Source organism: Dermacentor albipictus, chromosome 1, assembly GCF_038994185.2.
Source record: "Dermacentor albipictus isolate Rhodes 1998 colony chromosome 1, USDA_Dalb.pri_finalv2, whole genome shotgun sequence".
NCBI classification, from domain to species: Eukaryota; Metazoa; Arthropoda; class Arachnida; order Ixodida; family Ixodidae; genus Dermacentor; species Dermacentor albipictus.
Window position 1 is genome coordinate 250,200,724 of NC_091821.1, and position 21,452 is coordinate 250,222,175.

General features: G+C 46.6%; 1 protein-coding gene across 1 annotated transcript in view; it reads left to right on the forward strand.

The window, feature by feature from the left end:
- The window catches only part of Nop56 (Nop56 ribonucleoprotein), a 45,903-nt gene that overhangs the window by 21,580 nt on the left and 2,871 nt on the right, over window positions 1-21,452 (forward strand). The window contains exons 5-8 of the mRNA XM_065430384.1: window positions 602-789; window positions 8,717-8,868; window positions 16,409-16,509; window positions 18,118-18,266. Coding sequence (XP_065286456.1) covers window positions 602-789; window positions 8,717-8,868; window positions 16,409-16,509; window positions 18,118-18,266 — 590 coding nt within the window. The remainder of the gene's footprint in view (window positions 1-601; window positions 790-8,716; window positions 8,869-16,408; window positions 16,510-18,117; window positions 18,267-21,452) is intronic.

Genomic DNA, 21,452 nt, shown 5'->3' on the forward strand with positions numbered 1-21,452 from the left:
CTCCTTGGATACAGTGGAGCACTGTCTGGAATGCATTCAAAACAAACAAGCACAAAATGGCAGAACGCTCTTTGGAAGGCAAATTCAACAAACAAAAGTGGGCCATGCACAGTGGTACCAGAATGGATGTGATGATAGCGATGTTCGTGTGACCGCGTAGAAAAAAAAAAGCGACCTCACAATTCAGGCAAAGCCTCCAAGATTGGAATTTGCAGTTAAACCTCTGAAAGTCAGTGCTGTGGCCAAGGCAAGGCATCAGGGGTTACCATCTAGCGTGTAATCTCGGAGGCCTATTTGATGTCTCGTCGAAGTTGCAAGAGGAGATAATGGCGGCAGAGTCGCCGTACGCTACAGCCGCGGATGGAGTCCAGATAATTGAATGTAGAGCTGGCGATTGTCCGAAATATCGGTAGTCTTTACTCATTAAGGCTATGGGGTCATTGGCAATGCTGCGAAGCTGTTCTAAATTACCGAGCATGTCCGGATTATCGGTGTCTGATTTATCGGTCAGCGACTCTATATACTGTAAAGCATAATCAGGTGCATGCAGGTTGTTTAGAGTTGGTGTGAACAATATTTTTGTTATCCATGTTTTTTGCAGGGAGTGGTACTCGTACCACTTTCCAGAACTCGTGAAGATTGTCCCCGACAACTACACTTATGCCAAGACAGCCTCGCTGATCAAGAACCGGAAGGAACTCACTGAAGATAGCCTTGAAGCACTTGAGGAAGTGGTCATGGACAGTGCAAAGGCCCAGGCTATCATTGATGCTGCAAGAGCTTCAATGGGTGCGTGTTTGGCAAAAAAAATTGTGATTAAGACAGCTTCCAGCATGCTGTTTGCAATTCTGAAATTGACTTCACAATTGCCTTATCATGTAGCTGCGTAGCACACGAGAGGTACCGGTCATCTGCTACAGGCAGTCTGAATGCTTTGTGATTAGGGTTTGTGAATATTAGAAAAGTTTAAATATTATATTTGTAATATATGGTATTCGATTTGAAAATGTTCTAATTCGATAGGATACGGATATTCAAATCTAATCGAATATATTGCTGGCTGTGCAGGTGCAAATATGGTTCTTAGCATTTGTTTCTATCAAAGAATGTTGGGGCAATTTTGTGCTCAATTTTACGATTTCGTGCTGCTAGCTAAATTTCACTTGTAAAGCACTTAGCCACTAAAGGGACACTAAAGGTTACTATGAAGTCAAGTTAAGGTGATAAAGCAATACTCTAGAATGTCTAAGGCGTCAATATAATCGTGAACAGAGCTTTAGTAACCGAGAAATTGAGGTAAATGCATGACGCGATTTGAGACCCCCCAGCGGCATTCCGGTACTAGCCCGATGACGAAGGCTCTCCTCATCATAATTTATGTCAGTAGTATTCAACTTCTCGTATTGAAAAGATCATTTCATTAGGTTATAAGGCGGAAGAAAATGCTACTTGTCTACTTCGATTCTAAGAAAAAAATAACATTTTGACGTTACCCTTGAGTAGTATGGGCGATCGAAAGGTTTCGTTTTCGCTTGACTCTGCACGCTTGACTTTATGCCGCATGCGCTTTGGAGTTTCAGATGTTTCGTTATCGCGTCATGCTGCGGTGGTCCTGCTGGCTTGCGAAACTTGAATTTGGAACAAGCAGCAAGAATGACACGTCCATGTGGTGTCGTGGGATGCGCGAACGGTCCACGGAACTTGGCCAAGGGCAGTTGCAGCAGCGAATGTAACGCTACTTATCACTGTGTGCCAACGAGTGAGCCTCTCCGTTCGAAGTGGTTAAGTGCTGTACCTATGCCGCAGCGCGCTGGCAAAGAGCCGAAAAAACACGTAGTGTGCTCGCTGCACTTTTGTCCAGAGGATTACGAGTTCAACGCTGACTTACTGAAGTCGTGTGGAGTGCTTTTCAAAGCAGGCCGTCGTCGTAGTAGTACGCAACGACGCCGGCAGCGCGAGCCCCTAGCAGCAGGTCGCATTCATCAGTGCTTAAATCGCTGAAGTCGAGCCCAGCATCGCGAGCCCATGTGTCGTTATCAGGGTCGTCCATTGCAACAAGCGTCGAAGTTGGCATCATAAAATAAAAAAACAGCTTATCGTTGCGCGCTTTCCCTTCCGCTAGCCACCATAGCTCCGCTTTCGCGCAGCTGTCGGCTCTGTTTGTGGCCGCGCGTTTGCGTTTTGCGCAGGAAAGCTGTACCGCCGTTTTATGAGACCATGACGTCATCACTCCTTGATCGGAGGACGGGCGATTTGAACTGCGCTAGAGGTGTGCGGACACTTCAGAACGCATTTTCTCTTAAAATAAGTTTCTTCTTCACACGAAACAAGCGTTTCGAGGTTTCTTGGATGGTATTTCAACAGTCCACGTTGACTTAATATTAACCTTTAGTGTCCCTTTAATAAGCTTCTGAATTGTGCGAGAAAGCAATCTTCTCAGTAGCAAGGGCCACGGGTTTGTGAACGGCTAGAGTGCACTTAATTTTTTTTCCCCCTGCTTTATTTTTCCATTGCCACTCCCTATTCCGAGCATACTGCTTGACAGCAAGTGCAATGAGTGACGACTGACACAAGATCAAATGTCTCCGAGTTGTCGGGCATTTGATGCAGTATAATAAGGCATAGGCTGGCTAGGACAGCTAGTGAGAAAGACTAAATTTTCTAACATGAGCAAAATGTAGAATATTTTAGTTTAACAGCTTACTATACTAGTCTAATTCTTTAACATTAACAATGCAATTGCGATGTTCCAACATAACAATTAGCCCACCTTGCTAATAAATGCTTGTGCATATCATTAGTCGATTCAATATTTGAAGCTAGGTATTCGATTCGTATTCGCAAATTTTGATATTCGCAAAATCATATTTGTGGCACCCGTGATCCTTAACAAGTTCGGTCTAGTGCACTTTCATTTCACTTGACAGCCTGGAGAATTGCTGCCAACAGTTGCTGACACTTAATGTTGAGCATTCTATGTTTTCATTGATTATCAAGAAAATCTTATTGCAAAAAAGCCCAAAATTGCCTGCAACAGCTGCTGTGCATTCTGATTCTATGTGCACAGTTGTGGCCTCAATTTTCTGACTGTGGCACGGCAGCTGCCTTCTCATGTGGGAATTTAACAATGCCAGTGCACTGGATTTCATTATACAATCAGACCCCATTAAAGTGAAACAGGATATAACGAAGTAAGGGAAGTTCCCCTTGAAATACCGATAAAGATTCATAGTACAGTACATGCAGTAATGGACATATAATGAAGTAATTCTGGCTCCCCCTTCAACTTCATTATAACAAGGTTTTACTGTACATAAAGTAGCTCTTGAGAGGTTCGTTATCTTTCACAGCTCATGTCCAATTTTGAGCAGTAAAGCCCTACTGTGATGATAACATTAACATTGTGACCCACTTCTGAGAAAACTACCGTATTTACTTGATTCTAAGCACCCGTTTTATTTTAAGGATCTTGATGCCCAAAGTAAGGGGGGGGGGTGCTTAGATTCGAAAAATGGTAGTTGAAGCAGTATATAGCAGTGTCTATACTGATTTGTGAATATCTTGACTTTTGAGCAAAATTTTCTCAATGGCCCTTTAAAACATTGAGTGCATGGACACATTGAATTGCTCACTGAATTAGAGGCAGTTCAGGTCAAGACCAGGATACAGTTGCCATATTTACTCGAATATATGTGCACCTTTTTCCGATAAAATGGGTTCAAAAATTGCATGCGCGTTACAATGGAGTAGGACCTTATATCTGCGTTACCATATCACCATCGGCATTTGAAATATGGTCGCCTCGTACGCACTTCTAGCCTAGCTTCTGTAGCTTCCTCCATAGTGTACAGGTAACCTAGTCTACCGCCTGTCTTCCCATTTTCTGCATTTATTCAATCAGCATGGAAGCACCAACTGCGAAGACATGCCGAGTCCACCATCCTGCCGCATTTAAAAGGAAAGTTATCGTGTGTGCGGAGACGGACGGAAATTGGGCCGCATCATGGGCGTTCAGAGTTCCGGAAACTTGCGCGCGAGACTGGCACAAACAGAAGGAGAGTATTTTCACCAGCAAAGCAACAACGAAGGGTTTCAGTGGACCGAAGCAGGGCCTCTTCGCCGAAATAGAAGAGCTGCTCGCGGAATATGTGCAAGAGCAGCGAGCAGCACAGCGTCCTGTGACAATCGATCTGCTCAAAGTATGGGCCATGCAGTTAGCCCTACAGAAAGCTCTAATGCGGAATGACTTCAAAGTGAGCATGTGCTGGCTATCAAATTTTATGAAAAGAAAAGGTTTTTCTTTTTGAAGGCGGACAGGGATATGCCAAAACTTGCCTGAAGAATATAAAGAGAAATTGTACAGTTTTCAGCAGTACGTTTTGAAGTTGCGCCCTAGAAATGGCTACCACTTCGAACAGATTGGAAATGCTGATGAGGCGCTGCTCTACTTTGACATGCCTGCCACCACAACCGTTTAAAGGAAAGGGCCGAAGAAAGTGTGTGTTTTGTCTTCTGGCCACGAAAAAACTACCGTATTTACACGACTGTAAGTCGACCCCCCCATATCGCGTGACCGGGAAAAAAAAAAAATAAGAGAGCATACCCGAGGGCACATTCGATAACGAAAATTTATTAGTAGCTGACATGGTCACTGGACTACTCATTTTCACTAGTGCTGCCATCGTCACCGTTGCTGCGGTCCCACAGCGCGTCGTGGTCCAGCGAAATTTTAAATTTGGCAAACGACCGCACCAGGACATCTTGCAGAACGGCAGCCCACGCCAAATGCACCCAACCACACGCAGCCGTCAGGGAGGCTCTTTTGAGAGGTCCAGTTGGCCTAATTTCCAGTCTTCTGCCGCCAGCCACTCGTTATACTCGCGGCGGAGCTGAACCTTAAAATTAAGGCGAAGGTCCGGGCTTGTTTCATGACCACATCGCACTTCACTGGCAGGGACCGATCACGCATTTCAGCGACGTACGCCGCAAGCTTAGCCTACAGCTCCGGAAAGCGTCCAGACTTTGGCACGTGGGAAATTTCTCACTTGTCACAGGTGAAAATTTCGCTTCGCTGCAGTCGCCACTCTCGCACCACCCGTTTAGAGACATCGAAATTGCGGCCCGCTGTGCAGTGATTTGTTTCTTCGGCGTAAAGGATGGCAGCCCTCTTGAACGCTGCTGTGAACGAGTACCGAACGATTAGGGCCTGGAGCACTCATGACGACTGGGGAAGCATAGAAGTAGCACGTAGCCGGCAGTCAAGTGGAACGCGTCAAACCGATACCAATGCCTTCAAATAGAGAAAGAGCAACCAGCGAACGGCGACTGCTCTTCCATGAACTACCGATACTCCCCGCAAGTGCCACCGTTCTGAGGGTGTCGCCGCAAATGGGAACAGCGGCGCTTCCATCAACTATCGACACCCCCCCCCCATGAGCATTGCATGCACTGTAAAACTCTCAAAAATGTTGAAGAACCCTTCCGAAAAGCGAACAAACACGCGGGATAGCGAAAAGATACGGGTAGGGCCATAGAGCAAACAAAATTCTAACTACGTTGTAGATCCCGTTGGTATCGCTTTTTTTGGCGGGGCCATGTTTCGGTTTCGATTGTAAGTCGACCCCCCAACTTCAGACTTTCAAATCTTAAAAAGGGGGTTGACTTACAATCGTGTAAATACGGTAGTCATCTCAATGTTTTGTTGCACTGCGAATGGGCACAAGCTGCCCCCGTGTCTTATCTTCAGACGCAAGACGCTCCCGAAAGGAATCGAAACAACGGCTGCACTAGCACCATCAGTATCATTGACTATGCAGCCGACTACGGTGCCTAGTAAGCCGACCAAAGCCAGAGCCAATGTAGCTCTTGCATTTCATGCATGCCTTCCTTCATGGTGCATTGTTGCTGCTGCTTGTGTGTATGATTATTGTTGACTGGCCAGTGTGTGTGCGGTGCATCGTGCAAAGTTAGAATCCTCGTGTGCTTGATGCCATGCCGCTATGAAAGCCCAAGAAAAGGTATTTGCAGAAGCTTTTGCGATCTTGCACTTCTGAATTCTGTGCTTTTTGATATCAAGAAAAGGAGAACATTTTTCATTTTGTACGTGTGTATGCGACATCAGCGTGTGTCACGGTGGCAAAGCTAACTTGAAACTGCACATTTTCACAGCGAAGCATCAAAGCTATGTTCGCACCGCTGAGCAGCAAGACAACATAGTGAACTTTCTCTGGATCAACTGCGACGACAGTGTCATACATACGGAGTGCCTGTTTACGGGATTCCTCGTTGAACACAGCCAAGTGTCAGCGACCACGTTGGCCCGCTTATATGGAAAATGTTTCCCAAATGCGATTAGGCGAAGCGTTATGGATGTGGACGCAACTCTTAAGAATGCGGAGGGGGCCAACCTGAAATTTATTTCACAGGCATCGCTCTCAAGTCTTCGTTTCTTTATTCATAGTTTCCCTCAGCTGCTCCCCCGAAATTCCAATGAATTCTGAAGACGCTTTAGATGCTCTCGAAGCTGAGTTTGCTACACTGCAGGCGTACAGATTCTAGAGGACATTCTGAATGAAGAAAGGTAGGATGTGCAGTGGTTTATGGTTGGAAAAATGAAAAACACTGATGGGAGAACATGTTTCACCAAGTTGGTAAGGTGATGCTGGATTTACTCGTGATATTGCGTAGCTACGCAGAGTGTGAGAGTATTTTTAGCATGGCGCGGAAAACTATGGACTGAATTCCACTCATCAATGTGCAACACAACCCTCCCAACACCTGCTGCTAGTGAAGGGCCGTCAGTCTGGACCATGTTTTGAGCAAAACTACTCCGACAAATTTTGGAGTGAGCAAAGTCTGCTATTGCAAGGTTCCTGCAAAAGGACTCGTCGAACACTGCCTGAAAGTTTGAACGAAACCCCCCCCACCCCTAGCCCCACCGGAAGTTGAAACAGTAAATGCAATTCCCCCCTCCCCGTGGTCAACAGCAGATCCCTGTCGCGTGCCAGCGCCGACCTAGTGTCGCGTTCGATAGCACAAACATGGCACGATTGATTTCGAATCTTTTTTTCTATGCTGAGCACCCGGCATCTTTTTTATCCGAGCTTAAGCATTACGCTAGTCCTTGGTTGCACAACGCCACAATGCTCTCTGGCACAGCGCCGAAATTATGTTGATGTGGCTTAGCGTGCAAATGCACAGGGTGCTTGGAGGCTGTTACGACTTTGCACCGCTGCACCACTATTACGACTTTGTGGTCCCGTAGCGCTCGTCACCCGTTTCGTGACAGAGCGTTGGTAGCGAAGACTCCGAGCCAGGCGTCGATGAGAATAACAAAAGGGACTTTATACACTATATACAGGTCATTATACAGGACATGAACGGGTCGGCACTGGGGCCGAGTGCTCACAGCAAACGTGACTGTTCCTGCACGGCGACGTCCGGCGAAACGCGTGACACATCTCACTCCAGTCGAGAGCGGCACTGGCTCCCGGTGGGTCGGCGGATCCGGTTTTTCAGGCGGCGCGTCGCCGCTTTTATAATCCCCGAGGAACCATTGTCACTCAAACGGCCCAATACAAAGTCGGCACTCGGCGGTCGTCCGAGAGGTCCAACCAGCTGGCCACCCGGTTCAAAGTTCGCGTGCGCGGTGACCCCCAGGAAAAGGGAGGTGCGGCGCCGGGCTGTCTGGCACTTGCTGACACGTCTGAACACGTTGCCTGCCGACGCTTCTCCCGCAGGACACCGCCGCCTGACGGCTCAGCATCTTGACTTTTCAAGGGAGAATTTAGGCGCTCGCAGGATAAATTCTGCATCTTGCAAATTCGGAATCCGGGCTTGTGGTAATGGCACAACAAGGCCGTTGTTCCGATCTCTTAGGCTTGTTGTTTTGATGGGCTGCCCTATGGAGACGACGCACCGCCATGTCTGCGCGGCGAAAAGTGGAAACACTACGTGTTAACCGATATGTACGCAATAAGCTGGTATGGCTTATGTGGATACAAAACACATTATTTTCAATGGCCGATGAGTAAGGGATTTTACTTTACAACTTTTAAAACTAAACTACTGTTTAAGCGGGTACGGTTTAACGAGGTTTTACTGTATTGAAATCATGTGTAAACATGCTTGTCTACATATACTGAGGGTTAAAATACATGGTATTCTATGACGAGGTTATCAAGAATTGAATACTTGGGTTTGTTAAATTGAGGTTTACTTGTATTTCAGGGTTGGATATGGGGGTTGGAAAGCTGCTATAAATGATACAGTAGAGCCAGTGTACAGCACTGGTCACTTGCTTTTGAGCATCAAATGAAAATTACTCATAGCCTTTTCGTACTAGGACTGATGCAATACATGTCTTTTGCGTGCTCTAAATTCTGTGGTGACAGGCACAACTTCTATTGCTTTGCATACTTGAGTAGTTAATGTTCTGTGTGCTTAGAACCGGGATATGCGTGCATGAAAAGGCTGTTTTGTTGCCCATTACTAGGCAGCTTTCGGGCTCTTGGCATAGGAATTGTGTGTACCCTCTACTGTTCGGTGCATACGTGCTGTAGGCAGTGTGAGCAAAGAACCAAGCTAAGGCAAATGATTTAATTCGTAAATATATTTTCCATACCTATGTTGCTTATTCAGCTTCCTTCTAGTCATGGTTACTGCATTGCTCAAGCTATGAGCACATTAGTTATCACTTGTGGTCTTGTTCCCTCAGGAATGGATATATCACCTGTGGATTTGATCAACATTGAGATGTTTGCCTCACGTGTCATCTCCCTGGTGGAATACCGCAAGCAACTCATGGAATACCTCAAGACCAAGATGCATGATATTGCCCCCAACCTGGCAACACTCATCGGCGAAACGGTATGGGCTTTGTGTCAGCAGCAAAAGAACAAAAGTGTGAAGGATTTCACGTCCCAACAGCAAATTTTTTTGCTAGCTGAGCATGCCAAATTTTCATGTTTTGTTACTGTTACTAGTTTTTTTTTTCTGTCTACTTGTTAAGATCTTGAGTTCATCAACAGCAAAGCCACTATAGCGTTTGATGATGTAAATACAGTACAACCTCATTCATATGATTCAAGAAAAACAAAAACCTTGTAACCGACAAAACATACAGACAACTAAAAAACTTGACAGACTATACTACTGTTGACATCAACGTAATGCGAAGTGTCGTGCGGATCGTTGCAGCATGAGACTCGTTTTGTTTTCCTATTGCGGGGTGTTTTAAGAGGGTGACGGGAAACTGAAACAAAACCGAGCTGGTGGGCGACTCCGGATGCCGCCTGCAACAGGGAATGGTGGCGCGTTTGGATTATCACCTACTAAAAGCGTGCAGTACGCTACCAGTGGCATTGTGCACCATGCGCTGGGAAACAGATAAGTGAAGATGCTTATCACAGTAGGTTTAGCGGTGATAGCTGTGAATGCGACGTGCAACGACCCAGGCGGAGATTTGCTGGTACCGGAATAAGAAACTCTGCGCGCCATCATTTTCACATGACAGGCGGCTATATACTGTCCCCAGTTCGCATGGGATCTAGCGGCCAGAAACGTGTACGATCGTAGTCTGCTGCAGGGAATGGTGGCGAGTTTCAGTTATCGTCTATTAGAAGCGTGCGTCATGCTTCCGAAGACACCACATGCTGTGACACAGATCGTCGAAGATGCTTATCGCAATAGGATTGGTGGTGATAGCTGCTGTGAATCAAGATGATAAACTGAGTGGACGCCGGCGTTTCCACGTGAGACGGGTGGGCGAGTACTGCTGTGAAGCTGCTGCGGCAGACAGCTATATCCTGTTCTCGGTTGCGCGTGCCTCGCGCATTTTTCTTGTTTACATTGGATCTAGTGTTCGGAAAATGTATCATACAATTGCAGTTTGGCGATGCACTGAATATTATTGCTGAAAAATCGTGTTTTCCGGGAACGTATGAACTAGTAAAAAACGAGTTTACCGTACTTATTCAAATCTAGGCCTATATTTTTTTCAAATCGTCACATACAAAACTTTGGGGTCGGCTTAGGTTCTAGGATCTTAAAAAACATGCCAGCTTGTCACTGAAAATGATAAATATGGTGCATAGCTAGCGCCATCTAGAAAAGTCAGTATCGCAGCCGCTACTAGCCGGGCCAGTAGCCAACTGAAGTACATGAGCGATGTCGTCGCTTTGACCTGTGTCGTATCAGACCTGGTTCTTCATTCTATGGTATCAGCGTGCGGCGTGGTGTTATTGTAATGGCACCAATCGGGCGATGCCACTGTAGTGCCGCTTTCAAACGAAAAGTTGTGCTAGCCAGAGAGGCGGAGTAAGCCAGGCAGGACTTCAGCATTGATGAGAAAAATGTCTTTGAGAGGAGCAACAGGAGATGCTTTTACGTGTGCAAAACGAGAAGATGACAGCGATAAGATAACTGTGCAGTAAGAGAGGAGCTGTTCACCGATAGCGCCGCATTTTGACGCATGCGATGCTGCAGTCTGCACCTGCGTGCGGATGCGTGCTTGCGTGCGTCCACAAGTGTATGTGTGGTCTGGGGCATAGGGACGCGGCTAGTAGCATAGACAACGTAGAGTGACCTGGGCATGTTCATATTAAATAAGTGCTGTTATCATTTTGTGCACGCTGTCCTTACCTTTTTGTTCGGCCTACATTCTGAGTCAGCTTTTACATTTTTTCTGGCTTTGGGCATGCGGGGGTCGGCTTAGAATCGGGGCCGGCCTAGGTTCGAGTAAATAGGTAACTCTGTTCGGTCATTTTTGGTTTTCTCGATAGCAAGCGTTGGCACTGGGAAAATGTATGTAACAGAAATGTATCGAGATTCTACTGTACTCTCCTCTGAAGGGGGGACACGGCTTTCGCATCGCGAAAAATTGCCTACTAATTGATTATCACATTTTCAGTGTCTATAACCCTTTTTCTATCTAATCCCCAAATATCATCACTGTAGACCAACTAAAAGTGCTCTAAAAAATTCGTGTTATCAGCAAAGGTGGCGAAAAATCTTGTGGAAATCAAAGAACGTTTTTCAAGCCACAATATCTCCGGAACGGCGTGACCGAGTGCCCCCATTTTGGTCTTGTTGGAAAGCGCATTTATCTGTCTTCAAATTTACTGCTTCAGCTATCTCCTCCATACAGAAACAAGCGCACCAAAAGTGAATGATTGAAGGTTGTGCCGAAGGTTGCGATTGGCCGCGCCCGCCACGTGACTCGAGCACGGTTCGCCGTTAGTCCGGCGCTCGCGTCGTCTGCTCGGCTCTTTGCACCTCGCGAGTCTGGACGTCTCCAGTCGCCGTAATCTCGACTTCTCAAAACGGGCGCTACGCGGACATCTCAGTAGCGTGGCCGATCCCTAGGCTTGTGGACGTTTCAGACCAGCGGCTAAGCATTCGGAGTGTCGGCGACGCGGACTTCGTGACCAAGATTCACGTGCGGAATCCTCGGACATACGGCTAAGCCTTTCAGCACTCGGGTGTTTCGGAATTTGTGACAAAGCACATTGCGCACGCAATCCTCGGACGTGCCGCTAGGCATTTCACGTATAGGGAGTCTCCGACTCGGTGATCATGCACATCAGGCGCAGACTTCCGGGACCCTCACCTAAGCATTTTGTGCCTCGGCATTTTGTACTTCGAGTGTCCACTCCTCGAGCCCATATCTAGGCATTTCGCGCGGCAGCACCTCGGACTTCGCGAATAAGCGCATCGAGGGTCGACTCCTCGAGCTCGTGGCTGGGTATTTCGCGCATCGGCACCTCGGACTGCGCGGCTAGGTACTTTGTGCGTCGACTCCTTGTATCTGCGGCTAGGCATTTCGCACATAGGCTTCTCGGACCCGCAGCTAAGCATATTGTGCGCGTTCACTCTACAGTCGCCGACCGATTTTCCGGACTCCAAAAATTCGGACATGCCTGATTATTCGGTCAGCTTCGCGGCACCGCCATTCTCCCCATAGACCATAATGTGTAACAACTGCCGAAAGTTCGGACGCCCTGCAACCCCTCGTCCGATTTTTCGGACACTTCTTGAGCCAACTCGATCGAGGGCATCATGCACTGACTCTCGCCGCGGCGCATAGTTCGACTTCCTGAACGCCATTTTTGTTTTGAACGGAGCCTCCTTGCTGCCCCACGAAGTGGCGCTACTGGAAATCCCCGCTCATCATCATCGTTTCTGCCTGGTTCGATAGAGTGGTCGTACAGTAGTTCCGGTTTCAGCTTAGTAAGCCATGTCAAGACAATCCAGCAGCTGATTTCTTTCTTTCGCGCACGACGCTGCGAGCAACGCGTTTTTCGTTTGTGCGACTGGTGTCGGCACGGTGGTGTTTGCGTTGAGTGCTCTGTCGAGGTTTCGGTAATCCAACGCGGCGTACGGAAATATCGCGTCGTCTAATGGCGCCAACAGTGCCCGCGCAGACTGCGCTGGGGAATGCCGGCAAGCGGGTGCCGGGAGGCCTAAGATTTGTCGCCTTCCGATGTGCTCCCTACTGACGCGGAAAATATTCTGCCGAGACCTGCGCAGTGGTTGCATTGCAATTCCGGACACCGTCTCATTTGACAGTTTCACAAGTGCTGACACTGCTGTACTGACATGCGCAGAACTCGACGACGGCGGGATCGTCGGGTTTCTGCTGCTCCGCCGGACGATGACTCCGAGTCGGAAGATGACGCACCATGTGCTACGCTGCCGTCGCATGCGGAGCATGTACAAGCAGTGACTGTGCTTTCAGCCGCCTATAGTCACCGTACGACCCTCTCCGAGATTCAGGCTTATCTGATTGCGCGTAAACGGAACAACGTGCAACGGCGCACTCACGATTTCTTCAAGCCTATACTGCCGAGCCCGAATAAGTGCGTGGAAATAAAGGATTTCATTTTTTTTTTTCTTAATCTGCTTTTTCGGACACCTGTTTATTCGGACATTTCCGCAGGCCCCGTGAGGTCCGAATAATCGGTCGGCGACTGTATTGTCATATTGACACGACAGCTCGTAACAATATCTATCGTACCACACTTTCATAAAGAGAACCTCATCATGAGCTCTGTTCACTAGGCCCCGTGGGCTGGCACTGACACTTCGTTGCAGAAGTGATCGAGGCATCACACAAAAGTACAATTCCAGAAAGCATCTAGCAGCTGCAAATCTATCACTGGGTCTCTGATCGTAAGTTCTACAGCCATTGTCAAGTAAAGATGACTTGGGAGGCTGCCGACACTCGTAGCCTTCATTCAGTAACATGGTCAATTCTGTCAAAAGAAAAAAATGCCTCACTGATTGTGCTGGAGATTGCTATCAATCGGGCAGCCTGCAGGTACAGGCTGCCTGAAGTACACTGGAACTATATTCATGCCCACACAGAGTTCTGCACGTCGCTTGGTTTGAAACCTAGGCACTGTGCTCTTTGTAGAGCAGCAGCAGCAAAGAATACCCTATAGAAAGAGGGGGGGGGGGGGGAGCACACCAGACCAGAGGCCACATATACAAGAAGCCCCACATCACAAAACACCCCAAAGACTACAAATTTGGTTCCTTTTAGAGAAGTGAAGAGAAGGTGAAGCTTTGAGAGCTGTTTTCTCAAAACTGTTTTTCTGCCTGTCTGCTCAGTTTCTAGAGCTGATTTTTGTTACTTTTTTTTGTCACGTTCCTTGGGCTACAGTGCAGGTGCAGGTCGTGACATTCTCGCTTTATCTTGACCCTTTGTAAGTTTACAATATAGCTATTCGTCTACCCCAGAAGTGTGCTTGATGCGAAGGTAACATAAAATATGGCACTACAAAAAAATCTGTGTTGCAAAAAAAAAAAATGCAGGAATGTCACGACCTTCTGTCACGTTCTTTTTTTTTAATTTCCCCAGGCTCTCCAAAAAGTTGGAGGGAGAAAAATTGTGCTCAATAAAATTGAATAAAATGTTCTCAAGATAGCACTCTGAAACTTTTATGGAAGTATCAGGGAGACATTCTAAACATTTCTGCCAATTTTTATCAAAATCCATGAAGAAATAAGGAAGTTGATTTCCAAAGCCACGTCCCCCCTTAACATTCTACCGCTCTTACTATGTATGTGTTTTGCCACATCAGAAAAAGCAGAGGCTGCAAACATATTTCAATTTTAGCAGACATGAGTGGTAGTTTCTTTGGCTGGCTGCATGTTCATGTTTAGTAATGCGAGACGAACTTCCCTAGTGCTCGCAGAAATGGTTTGTTGCCGACAAAAGCTGCATTGTGGCCAATGTTAAAACTTGTACTCTCATTGCTGTGTACTGAAGGATATTAAATCCTTGGCTTGGTGGAATTCACTGTAATTATAGCCAAGCCTGCAATTACAAAATCGTTGAGGAACAGGGAAGAATTTGGCTATAGCAGGGATCTTTTTGGTGCGAGAATGAGACAGGGAAATAGCTTACAAAGCAAAAATTTATTGCCAAAAGTCGGTGAGCTTACTTTGCTGAGCCTTGCCTTGCAGCAACTTGACAGCTTGCCTTCACACTGCCAAAAGTGGTCCATTGCCACATTCTCGTCATGCTCGCTGAAAAAAGAAATTGTTTCAAATGGCACAAAGGTTGCCTCGTGTGTTGCTCAGCGATGGTGGCACCATTATCAAGTGCGCCTTCGGACATACATTCCTCCAGTGCTGCTGGACCTATTGCCACTCAGCGGGCATGATGCCTGCCGTGTGTCAATGAAGCTGTTGTGCTTAAAACTATTTGCAATCACAGTCGGGACACTTTGCAACCCATGCAACGGCCACCATTTCAAGCACCATGAACAATGCTTGACCTGGAGGTTCAGCAGCAGCCACGGAATCAGCCTCTCTCTGCAGGCACACTTGACCCTGTAAATGATGCCTTCATCGAGCAGCTGCAGCACGGAAGTGCAGTTTGGCGGGGGGAAAAAAACCAAGCGCATGTTTCATAACTCTACCTCAACAACCATTTCCAAGCGTGCCAAGAATGGAGTCGAAATGTTTTTCAAGATTGTAAACTAGCTGCATGTGTTTCCAAATTCATCGGCGATCTCCATCATCTTCCTGCCCTTTTCAGCTTCAACCTGGGCAATATTTGCAGCCTTATCTTGTTGCGTAAAAAAAAATTCTGGTTTTTGGCTGGTGGCGGCATCTTGGCAGGCTGGCAAAGCAGACAGTCCAATCGGCATACACACAGCTGACGCACCCTAGCACCAACCACACAGACAGACAGCACTGTGCAAACATGATCATGGGTGTGGTACACAAAGCGTCACCAGCAGCTTCACGTGTGGATTTGGCTAATCAAAGATTATGAATCAGCATGTCACCGAGCCGGTTCTACTCCGCATTAGCCCATGCTGTTATAGCACACGAGATATAAATGGTCGCTTCTGCTTTGTCTACCTTTTTTTTCTCTCTTTCTTTCTTTACATTTTTGGTCAGGACACCGCGCAGTACCATATTTACTCGCATAATGATTGCACTTTCTTGTAAAAAAATTGACGTAAATTCAGGGGTGCGATCATTACGCAGCTTAAATTTTTAAAAAAATTCTCATTCTGCATTTGCTTCAAGGTTTCAACAGGCAAGTGGCTGCCGCTGTAGCACTGCGGGACACCAAAACAAAAATGGTGGTCTTTTTTCTACTCCTGAGTGCATAACGTGCATTGAAACAAGTTTCTTCCGTATCAGTAATGAATAATATTGTTAATATCGGCAAGTTTGCGGCAATAACGTAGCCATGTCCACTTTGAGGGGACAGAAATAGAGATGGGCGCGCTTAGCTGCCAGTAACATAGAAACACATGGCGGGCATGCTGCGAAAACTGCAGCAATTGTCTTCACTACTATCCTAATGTGGCACATTTCCGCTAAGGGTGGGCGGATGTCTTTGCTGTGTTAGAAGCGTCGGCGTATAAATAGCGTATCATTGTAAACATGGCTGCTATCGTTGCCGCCCGCAATTTGTTGAGTGGCCATGCGTACAGACTAGAGGAATCGAAAGGCACCTTTTTTTGTTGTTGACCACAACCATTTTAAAGCCTACAAATAAGGAAGCCAAGGCAAGTTTGGTTGTAGATTCTTTTTTCTTTCGTGAAAGTGCAGAGAGTGATGATAGGAATGAAATGGGGCATCTGCCTAAGAATCTGGTGCATGCAGACCGTTTGGTATGTCTTGAAGAGTGATTCGCGTAGCATTCGACGGCAATCGACAGATGCTAAGCGCAATCATTAGCTAGACTTGGCACACGACATATCACTGCTGCAAGTTAGGGGTGCGGTCATTACGCGGGAAAGAAAACATCTAATTTTGACGACACAATTTTCTGCTGCAGTTTTGTTTGAACAACGTTCACCCGTTGCCACCGTCTCTTCAACAACCTTTATTGTACATTTTCACTTTGTAGTGATCTTTTTTTGCTTATTTAACATTGCAGGTTGGAGCACGATTGATATCGCATGCAGGCAGCCTGACTAACCTGGCCAAGTACCCAGCATCCACTGTTCAAATTCTGGGGGCTGAGAAAGCCTTGTTTAGGTGAATACTAGTTTTCATACATACATAGGACTTTTGTTAAATTGACTTCAGTTGATTCGATTTTTTTGTTACTTTGATCCTGACCAAATTCGGCCCAGCATATGCATTTCTATGGGCCGAAGTTTCATTATGTCAGTCCTAAAATTTGTATTGACCATGTAATACTAGATCTGTCAATACACACTCGCCTGGCCCCTGGGTGACCCCAGTACAGACTCCTTTAGTGGTACTGCAGCGTCCATCTTAGTGGAGCTTATGACACAGCAAATGCATTGAACACGTCATCTCCAGTCAAAAGCACCTGTTTTTGGCCCGCCCTAGGAAGATCTTCAAGGAGTAATCATTGCTCACAGTGTCTTGTCTGCTTACGGTATTTACCCGATGCTAACGGGTGCCTTTCTTTCTTTTATTTTTCATTTTCAAGAAAATGGGACAAGAGTTGCCTGCCCAGTGCAGATACGAAGCCAAATCTACTTTTGTGGTGTTTGTATGTTTTATCACATAAAGGCTAACCTCCATGGAGTGAAAAAACGACGAACTTTCGACAGCTGCCCGATGCCTAACGTCCAAAAACTGGTTGCTCACAGCCAATCCACTCTTCCCAGATATTTGCCACCCAGCGAACCGCCGCCACTGGAAGTTGTTCAGCGAGGTGAAAAGTGTGGACCAATCGGACCATAGCATTGAGGTTGGCTTCCGTTGGTCGCCCGTCAGAGGGAGTTTTGGTTGTTGGCGCTTCGTAACTACATCATAACATAAATCGCTTTCCATGTTTTCTTGATTGCAGGGCAGGCTCAAAGGCAGACACAGACAGGAGAAAAACTCAGCTGTGTGCGAAATGAGCGAGCTGTAAACAAACACGGGTCACAAACGAGGGATAGTATTGGCTAAGTACCGACGGGTTGCATATAAAACAAAAATTGTAGCAACCTAAATAGATCCCATCTAACAGCAAACGCCTATGTACGCACTTCGTCAGTTGCCTTATTTTGCGTGTAAGAAACATTGGTTTAGGTGCATTTTTACCTTCCGCTTTCATTCGCCGACGTCGCTTTCGTGGGGCTGCGTTGACCGCATGGTCGGTGACATTCGCCCGCTCTTGGTTGCATGGAGTGTGGTTAGACGAATAAGCGGCGGCGCTTCGTGCTGCATTTTTCGTCACGTGAAATCGTCAGGAAAGTTTGCTCCATGGAGGTTGGCCTTGACACTAAATGTATTGCAACGAAGCTGACTTCAAGAAACAGGCTGCCATTCTGCAACACATGTTAGGCCCTTGCCCCCCTTTTTTTTTCTTGCTGAAAAATTAAGTGCGCATTAGATTTCTACTTTGTTTAATAGCTTTAATGTAAATCATACGTTAGTTTTCTACTTCGGACATATAGAAAGTGGTCGCACATTTGATTTGGGGGTGTGTTAGGTTCGGGCAAATACATATTCCTGTTATTGTACTCACCAGCTGCTGTGCTGTCCAGGAACCACAGGTGAACAAAGATGAATAGGAATTGCAGCTTCTATCTTACTTCATATTTTGAAGAAACTGGCCACATGAACATGGATTTTGCTTACAAACAGCAAATGTGATGCCTGTATAACTGTTTATGCTTGCAGGGCTCTGAAGACTCGAGGCAACACGCCCAAGTATGGTCTTATCTTCCACTCAACATACATTGGACGTGCTGGTGCCAAAAATAAAGGTCGCATTTCACGCTACCTGGCCAACAAGTGTTCCCTGGCTTCTCGGATTGATTGCTTCAGTGGTATGTGCACCCAATTTGCATTTGTTTTCTGGCTGGTATTCCTACTTTGCTACTTACCCTAAATATGTGCAAGTTGTTGCCAGGTGAACAAAGGGAGAACGTGGTTTTGGCAATAGTCGCTGACTGATTATTTGGAGATCTTCATGGTGGTGTCACTGAACCTGTATCTCTTATGTCTTTAAACATAAGAACACACAAAATTTCAGATGCTCCGTACAGTGCTTCAGACTCTGCATTAATGCATACTTATTCGGCATATTCGGTCACCAGACAAGGAGAAAAAAAGATTCTCCTTGGAACTGAAAGCAGCAAAAGGATGTTACTGTTGTGGCATAGTCATCCACTAGTAGTCAGCTACAGTGCAAAATTTGAGACAAGCCAAGTTGGTTTGTCAGGCCTACGTTAGCCATGTCTGGACATTGATAGGTATGAAGAAACTTGTAATCATTGAGCTAGTGGAGCCACCATCTGCCGCGACCACGAGCAGCGTCTCAAGCAGATTTCTGTATATCGCATTATTGATTAGTTAAACCTCAATATAACGGATGTATTTAACTTTCCATAGTCTCTTGTCCATAGAACATCAATGTAACGAAGTGTGTTTGTATGCCATTTCAATATAACGAAATTTCACTGCCGTCACAAAGGATGCCAGGACAATAAGTAGAAACTTCGCGGATGCAGGTGGTCAAATGGTTCATTTAGAAGTGGCTATTTGCAGACGCAGCTCTCAAATCGCGCACCACGTGACAAGAACCACCACCGAAGTGGAGCCGCTCAAGTTCCGTATAAAGTCCAAGTTCGATAAGATCCTGTCATGCCCTGCACACTGTGTGCTTTAGGTGTGAAAGTGCGTGAGAGTGCGAGAAGAAAGATGGTGGATTCACGAGTGCCGGCTTCCCGTCCGAGAAAGGGAAAGAAGGGGAGAGCAGCTAGCTCGCAGTAACGCGATCAAGCATGCACGAGGGGGCGGGGAGTAATTTGGCACGCATCTAGGCTGTGGCTGCACATGGCTGTAAGCGCAGCTGTGTATGCACGCAGCCAGCCGTGTATGCAAAGTGTGGGTGTGCCAAGTCGGTGTGGCACCATGTAAACTGTCTTGCTATTCATTTAGTATTAGAAGTTGCGTAATCGCGAGTTTCGGTGACCCGTTGGAGCAAGAGGCAGATGAAGCATTTGCTCCCCCTGCCAGCTCTTTTCCTGATAGCACGTCCCAGTGCTGGTGACTCTATCAGCTGCAGGGGCGCACAGTGCACATGAAAGCATGGCTGGCTTTTCTTAATTCGTACCGCCGAGAAGATATCGTTGACGTAGATGGCATGAAACCGTATCATCCGTTGCCAACTTCCAAAATTGTCAAAATGAATTGTTTTGTTGTTCAAATTTGTTTTCCGATTGCCTGATCATTTGCGTGAAATTGCTATGAATGATTGCCTGAAATTCTGCGGTGCCTTTCTGTGTACGAAAGATCGATCGGCAACTGTACTTATTTGCAGAAAAGGTTGAATTTCAATATAACAAAGCAAATTGCTGATTTTACCGACTTCTCTATATTAAGGTATATCTGTATAAACAAAAGTCGTGAGCGTCTATGTACTTCCTACTAATAAAACAACTGCCACAAATGTATGTGCGCATTCTTGAGCACATTCTGAACAGTTACATCTGTCCAGGTTTCTTGCTGTAACAACCCACCACTTTCGTGATAAAATCGATAAAAACATGTCGGTCTTGTCAGTGGCATCTCGGGCACTTCGCAGTTTTGGGCCTTCAATGGTGATGCTCAGCCATTCATTCACATGGTTAGGGAGAAGCCGGCTTCTTTCTTTCTGGTTTCTTCCACCATAAAGCAGCTATAAAGTTAGTGTTCCTTTGCGTACATGCCCTTCTTCCCACGCTAATATACAAAATCCCCAACTCATGTAAAAATATTTGTTAGGACTTAAGGGGGTGCCGTCAGGAAAACAGGCGGGTGTGTTGGGAAACCACTGTACTCTATGTTGTTGGCCTTGTCCTGTTCCTTACTGCTGCTGCTCATAAGTGGAGCCCCTACAGCAAACAGTAGGTGCAACTCAGTTCTGTGCTCACATCCTAGGCCATGTGTCATCTAGCAGCTAATGTTCATGTAGTCAATGTACGCTGTGTTGCTTTGGTGTAGCATGTGGATACATTTATTACTGTCCACAGTGCTTACCGTATTTACACGATTATAAGTCGACCCCTTTTTTTAAATTTGAAAGTCTGAAGTTGGGGGGTCGACTTACAATTGAAACCAAAACATGGCACCGCTAATAAAAACGATACCAACGGGAGCTACAATGTAGTTACAATTTTATGTTTCCTCTATGGCCCTACCCGTATCTTTTCGTTATCCCACGTGTTTGTTCGCTTTTCGGAAGGGTTTTTCAACATTTTTGAGAGTTTTACAGTGCATGCAACGATGATGGGTGAGGGGGTGTCGATAGTTGATGGAAGCGCCGCTGTTCCCATTTGCGGCGGCACCTTCGGAATGGCGGCGCTTGCGGGGAGCATCGGTAGTTCATGGAAGAGCAGACAGCGCTTGCGGGTTTCTCTTTTCTGTTTAAAGGCTAGACGCGTTCCACTTGACTGCCGGCTACGTGCTACTTTTATGCTTCCCCAGTAGTCATGAGTGCTCCAGGCCCACTAATCGTTCGGGACTCGTTCACAGCAGCGTTCAAGAGGGCTGCCATCCTTTACGCCGAAGAAACAAATCACTGCGCAGCGGGCCGCAATTTCGATGTTTCTAAACGGGTGGTGCGAGAGTGGCGACTGCAGCGAAGTGAAATTTTCACCTGTGACGGCAAGTGAGAAATTTCCCACGTGCCGAAGTCTGGACGCTTTCCGGAGCTGTATGCTAAGCTCGCGGCGTACGTCGCTGAAATGAGTGATCGGTCCCTGCCAGTGAAGTGCGACGTGGTCATGAAACAAGCCCGGACCTTCGCCTTAATTTTAAGGTTCTGCTCCGCCGTGAGTACAACGAGTGGCTGGCGGCAGAAGACTGCGAAATTACGCCAACCGGACCTGTCAAAAGAGCCTCCCTGACGGCTGCGTGTGGTTAGGTGCATTTGGCGTGGGCTGCTGTTCTGCAAGATGTTTGCCAAATTTGAAATTTCGCTGGACCACGACGCGCTGTGGGACCGCAGCAACGATGACGATGGCAGCACT